The sequence below is a fragment of the Castanea sativa genome, chromosome 7 (genome assembly GCF_040712315.1).
Source record: "Castanea sativa cultivar Marrone di Chiusa Pesio chromosome 7, ASM4071231v1".
NCBI lineage: Eukaryota > Viridiplantae > Streptophyta > Magnoliopsida > Fagales > Fagaceae > Castanea > Castanea sativa.
In genome coordinates, this window is record NC_134019.1 from 2932986 (window position 1) to 2943085 (window position 10100).

The 10100-nt window shown below is 29.4% G+C and overlaps 1 protein-coding gene across 1 annotated transcript; it reads left to right on the forward strand.

The window, feature by feature from the left end:
• Nucleotides 1–3083: 3083 nt before the first annotated feature.
• Nucleotides 3084–5442, forward strand: LOC142643178 (putative pentatricopeptide repeat-containing protein At5g37570). The gene is made up of 2 exons (XM_075817723.1): nucleotides 3084–3632; nucleotides 5266–5442. The coding sequence occupies exons 1-2, from the start codon at nucleotides 3084–3086 to the stop codon at nucleotides 5440–5442; spliced, it is 726 nt and encodes a 241-aa protein (XP_075673838.1).
• Nucleotides 5443–10100: the final 4658 nt, after the last annotated feature.

Consider the following 10100-nt stretch of genomic DNA (forward strand, 5'->3'; position numbering starts at 1 on the left):
TGTTGTGAAAATATTGTGAATATAGCATTTCTCTTATGAAAACTAGTTTTTTTTTTTTTTTGGGCGGGGAATATCGCCTATTGAACATGCTTTTTATTTTTATTTTTTTAATCTGCATATGAGCTGTTTCCCTAAAAGAATAAAATATTATCACAATAAATTGCCACAATATTTTCACAAGTGTTGAGGTGTTAATTCTTTATAGGCTATATATATATATATATATATATATATATATATATATATATATATATATATATATATAATATTGTAACCAACCATAATTAAAAATAAAGGTATTGTGAAAAAAAAAGTGTAACATCCACAACATTTTTCACAACACTTTCATAACAAATTATAGGTGGTAAATTTTTATTAGTTCTAATTTAAACTTACCAATGAAATTACTTTTTTACCTACCAATAACAACCTATAACAACCTACTACATAGTATTTCTCTTGTGAAAATATTAAGACATTTTGTTATTATCATAATATTTTCACAATTACTAAAATGCCAATTCTTTACCGGTCAAAATAAAATATAAAAAAATTATAAAGGTATTACGAATATGTTCTACCATTATGTTGTGTTTCTAGATTTTTTTTTTTTTTTTAGTCAGCTTTGTTGAACCAAAATTTACTATTTCACATACAGTTTTCTTGGGGTTGACTTTTTGTATTTTTTTATTATATTTTTATATTTATGCACCATTTTAAGTAAAAACCCATAGTTTTACACCCCAAAAATTTTTTTTTTTAAAAACCTAGAATAAAAACACTTTTCATCCTTTATGTTTGGGGTAGTTCACAATTTCTCCTTAAACTTTAAAATCAAACATTTTCCCCTTAATATTTTGGAAAATAGCAAATATGTCATATTATTATTCTCTTAGTTATACCCTAATCAAAGCTTATGATTCTTAAAATATTACATTGTGTAATGTCTAAAATACTCCCACTAAATTTTAAAATTCCAAAAATTTCTTCACGTATTTTTGAGTTTTAAATGATAGTGATGCTTAGAAAGTTGGAATGGTAATACTAGGTGTTTTATTATTACCTAAAGAACATTGATTTTCTAAGTTTAAATTTTCAAAATTTATAATTTATCTAGTGGGAAATTCAATGATACATGCCTTTTGTTATCTTTTTTTTTCTTGCCTAAAATGGGTGTTCATTAAAAACTAAGTAAGAAGAAAGTATGAATGAAAAAATTTTCATTATATATGGTTGAAGGTATTTGATAAAAAAATTTCAATTGTAGCAAATGACATCATTCATTACTAAAATTTAAATATTGTGACTATGTCTTAGCTAAGACACTTTCATAATATTTAAATTGTCACAATAAACAACTGAGTTTTGTTATAGCAAAACTTAATTGCTTATTTTGGAAGATGATAATATTCATTATCATTCTTAAAAGTTTTTAATGAGTGGATATTGTCTTTAGCAAATAAGTACTAAGAAACTATTATAGTAAAATAGATATTCATATGTTAAGTAGCTACTATAACTTTGTGTGTGATTAACTATTAAAATTATTATACGAATAAGATTAGCTTTGTATGATATATATATTTTTTGTATATAGTTTCATACTTCTTCAAATAGAAATTTTATTTTAATTTTTTCAATCAAGAGATAGCACGTGCCTTGAACGTGTCACTCTACCTAGTTAGGAAAGAATGAGTAAAAATGCATTCACTAAACTGATTTAATTATATAGCACTTTTTGGGAACTTGAGTCCAAGTGAAACTTAAGTTTATTGAGTCCAAGTGAAACTTAAGTTTATTGAACTAGAGTACTAATCATTATGGACAGGGGCAGCTCTACGTAGTACTTTCTTTACAGATATATCTTTTAATCTAATAGTTATATGAAAAACGGGTCTTTCTATTGGATAACTATGCCCTCGAGCTCGAGGTTTAATTTTTTCACAATAGTACCCTTTCACGACTTCCGCTTTGTTAATGATTAAACTTACTTCGTTTAAACTGACATAGAGTTCATAGTGGTCACATGACCACCCTGACTTGGAAAAAAATTATTATGTATAAATTTTAAAAATTTATGATTTTTTTTATCTTTAAAAAGACTTTGTGATCATCCTAAATTTTTTTAGGTCTAGCATAATGAAATTTTAAACAAAATTTGGCAACAAACTTGATTGTAGACTAAGACTACAACTCTATTCCATATTTTTTTATTGAATGAGAATTTTAACAAATTCACAATTTAATTACACACGACTTTAATTTGCATGTCCAACCATCTAGAACTAGAAGGTTTTTATTTTTGGTTGATGATCAGTCAATTATCTACAAGTTGGTCTATTTTAGCAAAAAAGGAGGTCACGACGTCACGTTTTTCAAGAACATATAAATAACCTGGCATGCCTCAATCATTGACCAATTATTACTCGTAGAAAGGAATATGAAAGCAGATGTTATAGAACATGGATTCAGATCCTCTAAATTTCCTAGGGTACTTTAGCAGTAGATTTTCTTAAATCCTAACTACTCTTTAATGATTTAATGGTCAAGATTCTGCCATGTTAGCATTCCACTAAAAATATTCTTAAAATAATAAAATAATGTTGCAAACAAAACAATTAAGAATATTGTTAGTAGAATGCTGACATGATAGAATCTTGACCATTAAATCATTAAAGAATGGTTAAGATTTAAGGAAATCTATTTGGTAGAATACTTAAGAAATCTAGAGGATCTGAATCCATAGAACATATATATTTTGTTCAAAATGTAAAACAATAAAGAAAACATCTCTTTCTTTTTTACATTAATTTCTTAGTAACTTGGGCACTAGTGATCTATAATATATGTTTTTGGACGTTTTGATAAGAAAAAATATTTATTTAAAAAAATTTCAATATCATGGAATACGTCATTCTTGTAAAGCCTGATGAGTTTGTCATGGTGAGCTTGATGTCTGCTTGTTCTCAAATTGGTAATTTGGAATTGGCTAAATGGGTTGATTCTTATGTGAGCCGGAGCACAATGGATACTCAACAACCTCATGTAGCTACGGCTCTTGTTGACATGAATGCCATGGAAACATGGAGCGAGCAACGAAGTTGTTTGAAGAGAAGCCCAAAAAGCCCCTAATCTCATATTGTTCCATGATACAAGGGTTGTCGAATAATGGGCATGAGAACAAAGCTGTTGACCTTTTCAATAAGATGCAAAATGAAGGGCTGGTTCCAGATGAGGTGGCCTTCACCGTCATCTTGTCAACATGTAGTCATGCCGGATTTGTTGAAGAGGGTTGGCACTATTTTGAAAGGATGAGATATGAATACTCTTTACTTCCTTCTCCTGATCACTATGCTTGTATGGTTGATCTTCTTAGCAAGGCAGGAAGATTGAAAGAAGCTTACGAGCTTCTAAACTCAATGCTTGTGGAGCCACATGCTAGTGCTTGGGGTGCACTTCTTGGGGTCTATAAGCTGCATTGCAATATTGAATTAGGCGAGGTTATTACTCCTTGCCTTCTTGAGCTTGAGCCACATAATGCCGGTAATTATGTGTCTTTGTCCAACATCTATGCAACAGCAGATCAGTGGTCGGATGTTTCTCTTGTGAGGGAGAAGATGAAGGAAAGAGGAGTTAGGAAAATAACTGGTCACAGTTGCATTAATGCATGAGAATTAGTTTCATCATATGACTGATTCACCATTCATCAATACCATGATATTGAGGCTGCCACATTGGTGTAAAGTGCTGATCCTATTCGAAGAGCTTTTCCATCAATTAAATAAAGAAACAAGAAGTGCAAAGGCAGATTGATTTCAAAATCCTATTATCCCAACCACAAAGAATTGCAGCAGCAATTTTCTGTCAGAAACAAAACTGAAATCCTCCTCTCCCATGGTCACTGGGAGAAGCTGCACACGGATTGTTTAATGGTTTTGTATGTGTTGCTGCTTTATAACATGATCACAAATGAGCTAGTTGGTTTCAGTTAGACTCCAATCTGTGCCATTCCAGATTTGGTCCAGTAAGTATAAACTAAACATTAACTACTGTTATGAATGTGTAAAATTTTTACTCTTTTATTTTGTGACCAGAAGGGATTTTTGACGTGGCTTTCTGTTAGCACTGCTAACTTGTAGTTGAGCACATTGTAGCAATTGATTGGTCCAGTGATTTTCTTGTGGTCCTTACTTGCTCTTTTAACCAATAAATATATTATCCATGAAATTGTTAGTATGTGGAACTTGATTATTCTATAGGGTAAGCGTTGGCCCACCTTTTCATGACTTAATATTTTAAAGCTAATCGTAACCACTTCTTACATGAATCGGCTAAGTGATTGGACTGATTTTATTATAACATGATTTCTTCTGGTGTTACTGGTTGGCATATGGCTGATCACTCAACTGGTGGTCTGTTTTGCAGGTCTTGGACATGTTTCTTTGTACTCATTTGTTGATGAATTCAATTTGACATGTTTCCTTTGGCTTTCAATTCAGCGGTTTACTTTGTGGATTGACCACTCCTTGCCACTTAAATGAAACAGTAACAGGTTACGAGTTTTTAGTTGTCTAATAAGCCAGTATCGTGGGAATACCAAACTACTCTATTAAAAGAAGTACTGTAGCAGATTCCTGACATTGAAGTAAGATTTCTTTCTGCTTTGGGAGAAAGAAAGAAAACTTTCATAGATATGTAGACTTAATGTGACTTCTTGTTTCTGTTTTGACCGTGTGTTGTTTCTTTGTAATGTACCTATACCTCATGTATATTCAACCCAATGAAGCCTTTAAATTGTAATCCTTGTATCTCAAAGTAATTTATAAAATTTAAGCTTTCTACTGAGTTAAACTACATCGCATTTGTCGATTTCATAGGTGGATGAAGGTTCAGCTGCTATTTAGGACCATGAATCACAATAGTATCTTAATAAAGTGGGGCCACTAGAGGAGTCAGTCATATTATGCTACCGTCTCTTAAGTACATATTTTTTTGACTGATGAATCAGAATGCTAAAGTTTATCTGCTAGTGAGTGTTCATTTTCACATCCATCGCCTTTCATTTGAACAAAATCTTTTAGTTCTCCTACTCATACCTGAGCATCTACTGTCCAGCCTCAAAAGCATTTGTTGGAATCTGGATCAAATAGTTCTCTGTCTCCTAGTTCTTATGTCCAAAATTCTAAGATCACATTTTCATGTTCATCCATGTTCTGATCGAGCTTATACCAGTCTTCTTCTTTAAGCTCTGAAAACCATTGGCAGCTTGGAAATCTCCCATCTCTTCCATGTCCTCCATCCTTCGACCAGTCTATTTCTGCACATGATTCAGAAGCTCCATTGGTTTTAAGTGGGGATTTAGACAATCTGTATGATGTGGAGCATTCAGAGGTTCATATGAAAGGCTTTCTTGATTTTTCTGGAGATGCTTCTAAAATCTGATGGCCTTCACAATGTAAGTTGTGCAAGCGACAGTTTTTACAAAGCAACTGGAGCTACAGTTTTTGTCTGATGAACTTGACATAGCTATCACTGACCATGGAGAAAATCCGAGGCTTGAAGTAAGTATCTTGCGACTGTCACTAGTTACATTCTGATTAAATGTATATATGCTGACTAGAGTACCATGTAGAGGGTAAGGATGGTAGTACATGGTGCTGAATCAAATATGACTTGATTATTCAAACAAATCAACTTCTGGCATTATCACCAAACTTTTATTGCAATTCAAAAGAACAGAATGAATGAGATATGGACTTTCCTTTTGAGTCAAATATAAAATCTTGGGCAGGCTGTCAACAAGCCTGATGGGGCTGAGGTTTTTTCTTTAGTAGTATTGTTTATGTTTTTAGTATGTGAAAAAATTTGCAATCTTATCAACTATTATGAAATCTTTGAAAGTCCTATGGTCTTTCTGTTGTGTGTAGGTCTGATTTGTTTGACCTGAAATGTAGAGGCTACTCCAAAGGGTGTATTGAAGCATATGCATGTTGAAGGTTTGACCATATGCATGTTGAAGGTTTGACCATCTTTCATGTGAAAAGCTACTTACAGGTACTTATATATATTTGCTGAATTAAGAGTAAATTTTCAATCATCTACCATTCATATTAAGCCTGTTTTGTTGTATGTCTATGCAGAAATACTGACTTGCCAAGTAGGGGTGTGCAAAAAACCGACGAACCAAAAAAATCGCTTCAAACCGACCGAACCGTTGTAAAAATTTCGGTTCAGTTCGGTTTCGGTTTTACTATATAAAAAAACTGAAATTTTCAGTTCAATTTTCGGTGGCAGATTTGAATGCACCGAACTGACCGAACCGAACCGAAATATATTATTATATTATATTTTTTATTAAATATATATAAAATAATATAAAATTTATAAACATGGGCTTGGCCTTGCCAAAATTACTCAAGCCCACTGCCCATTAGATAATCTAGATTAACTAACTAAACTTACTAATTAAATTAAACAGAAACTAATAAAATAAAAACCCTACCCATACCCTACTTACCCCACTTTCACTTACACGCCTCCATCTCCCTCATCTCCCTCACCTCATTCCTCCATCTCCCTCATGCCTCATTCCTCCATCACCCTCATCTCCCTCACGCCTCCATCTGCCTCACGCCTCACGCCTCTGCTGCCACCTCCACATGCCGGCCTTCACACGCCGGCCTCCCCACGCAGCTTGATCTTTTCATTCTCACGGTGACCTTCTCTAGCCTCTTTTTAATTTCTTGATAACCCTCTCTCTTTTTTGTATTTTGGGTTTTGTTTAATACTGAATCAATGCTATTTTTTGTGAATCTGATGTTGAGCTGTTATTTTCTTATGGAAAAAATGTGATGTTGAGTTGTTTTTTTTCTTTTTGTGACTGTGAATCTATGAAGTTGATTGCAACTGAACACCGACCGAAAAACCGACCGAAACCGACGGTGTTTCAACTATTTCGGTCGGTTTCGGTTGACAACTTTGGAAACCGAAAATTTCGGTTTCAGTTGGCAAGTTAAAAAAAAACCGACTGAAACCGAACCGAAACACCCCTATTGCCAAGTATATGCCCGAGAGAAATGAAGGTAAGGAACAAAAAAGTGGAAAGAAGTTTTTTTTTTTTTTGAGAATACTAACTTTTTGAAACTATTTTTCCACACTCTAAATAATAATCGTTATCTTAAATATTTATAATCTACTTAATAATATAAAATTTACAAAAGAAAAAAAGAGTGAATTTTTTTTCCTAGTACTTGATTTCTTCAAAGTAAAGTACCATACAAAAAGGAAAAAAAAAAGATAAAGATAAATCACTTCAAAGTCCACACTCTAAATACTAATTACTATCTTAAATATTTATAATCCACTTAATAATATAAATTTTTTTTTTTAAAAAAAGTGAAAAAAAAATCTACCCAATACTTGATTTCTTGAAAGTAAAGTACCATATAAAAAGATAAAGATAAATCACTTAACAATCCATACTCTAAATACTAATTACTATCTTAAATATCTATAATCCACTTAATAATATAAAATGAAAAAAATGAAAAAAAAAAGTGAAAAAAAAATTACTCTATACTTGATTTCTTGAAGATAAAGTACCATACAAAAAGAAAAAGATAAAGATAAATCACTCCACAATCAATCCACTCTAAATAATAATTGTTATCTTAAATATTTATAATTTACTTAATAATATAAAATTTACAAAAGAAAAAAAAATGAAAAAAAAAATTTACTTAGTACTTGATTTCTTAAAAGTAAAGTACCATACCAAAAAAAAAAAAGATAAAGATAAATCACTCCACGTTCCACACTCCAAATACTAATTACTATCTTAAATATTTATAATCCACTTAATAATATAAAAATTTACAAAAGAAAAAAAAAGTTTACATAGTACTTGATTTCTTCAAAGTAAAGTACTATACAAAAAGAAAGAAAAAAGAAAGATAAATTACTTCACGATTCATACTCTAAAAACTAATTATTTTCTTAAATATTTAAAATCCACTTAATAATATAAAATTTACAAAAAAAATAGAATTGAAAAAAAAAAATTACCTAGTACTTTATTTCTTGAAGTAAAGTACTATACAAAAAAAAAAAAAAAAAAAAAAAAAAAAAAAAAGATAAAGATAAATCACTTCAAAGTCCACACTCTAAATATTAATTACTATCTTAAATATTTATAATCTACTTAATAATATAAAATTTACCAAAAAAAAAGTGAAAAAAAATTTACCCAATACTTGATTTCTTGAAAGTAAAGTACCAGATAAAAATATATAGATAAATCACTTAATAATTTATACTCTAAATGCTAATTACTATCTTAAATATGTATAATCCACTTAATAATATAAAATTTTAAAAAGGAAAAAAGTGAAAAAAAAATTACCATATACTTAATTTCTTGAAGGTAAAGTACCATATAAAAAAAAAGATAAAGATAAATTACTCCACAATAAATCCACACTCCAAATAATAATTGTTATCTTAAATATTTATAATCTACTTAATAATATAAAATTTACAAAAAAAAATGAAAAAAAAATTTACCTAATACTTGATTTCTTAAAAGTAAAGTACCATACAAAAAGAAAAAATAAAATAAAATAAAGATAAATCACTCCACGGTCCACACTCCAAATACTAATTACTATCTTAAATATTTATAATCCATTTAATAATATAAAATTTACAAAAGGAAAAAAAAAAAAAAAAGTTTACCTAGTACTTGATTTCTTTAAAATAAAGTACCATACAAAAAAAAAATTAAGATAAATTACTCCACGGTCCACACCCTAAAAACTAATAATTATCTTAAATATTTAGAATCCACTTAATAATATAAAATTTACAAAAGAAAAAAAATTGAAAATTTTTTTTTACCTAGTACTATATTCGTGAAGTAAAGTACCCAAAAAAAAAAAGATAAAGATAAATCACTCTATGGTCCACACTCTAAAAGCTAATTCTTATCTTATATATTTATAATCCACTTAATAAAATAAAAATTACAAAATAAAAGAAAATGTGAAAAAAAAATTTACCTAGTACTTAATTTCTCGAAAGTAAAGTACCATACAAAAAGAAAAAGAAAAAACAACGATAAAAATAAATCACTCCACAGTCTACACTCTAAATGCTAATTATTATCTTAAATATTTATAATCCACTTAATAATATAAAATTTACAAAAAAAAAAAAATACCTTAAAAATTTACCCAGTACTTTATTTGTTGAAAGTAAAGTACCAAAAAAATAAATAAATAAAGATAAATCACTCCATAGTCTACACTCTAAATAATAATTACTATCTCAAATATTTATAATCCACTTAACAATACAAACTTTAGCTACATAGAGCTTTAACCTTTTTCAAGGATAAACGGCAAAACAGAGATTTAACTTTTGATGTACACAACCTTGGGGGGGGGGGGGGGGGGGGGGGGGGACCTTGTAGGTTTTGAGTTACATGTGGTTGGAAAGTTCAAACTTGGGTCATAAATCATAACAGCTGGGCTTGGGCTTTTTGTCTATTTTGAGAAAGTAGTCATTTGTTATTAGAGAATTACATTTGTTTAATCTAATTGTCAACATCAATCCATATCAATAACTAATAGTAATAAGTTACTATAAATTATTAGGTAATAGTTTAAAAACTTAATGAAAAATGTTTTAAAAATTAAATAGAAGTTTAGAACGCCACATGATAGAACCTCATGCATTCCCACATTAGGTCTATATATATATATATATTGACATACTTAAAAGATACTTAAAAGATATACATTAAAATGCATAGTATAATTCCTACATATATAAATTAAATATTATTGATAGTTATTGATAGGCATGGATAGACATTCTTATTGATAATTATTTTTATAATTCTTATAGTTTAAATATTATTGATAGTTATTCTCACATGGTGAGAAATTGGACTTCAATTGTAGAATTTAATTGGATTTTCTCTAAGTTTTGCCTATATATATATATATATATATATATATATATATATATATATATATATATATATATTTCATCCCAAGATTTTTATAAATTATTAAAAATATAACCATTAGACAACAAAA

Coding starts and splice junctions, on each gene's coding strand:
- LOC142643178 (XM_075817723.1), top strand. CDS start 3,084: ATGGAGCGAGCAACGAAGTTGTTTGAAGAGAAGCCCAAAAAGCCCCTA. Junction 3,633..5,265: donor AGAAGATGAAGGAAAGAGGA/GTTAGGAAAATA, acceptor AACCATTGGCAG/CTTGGAAATCTCCCATCTCT.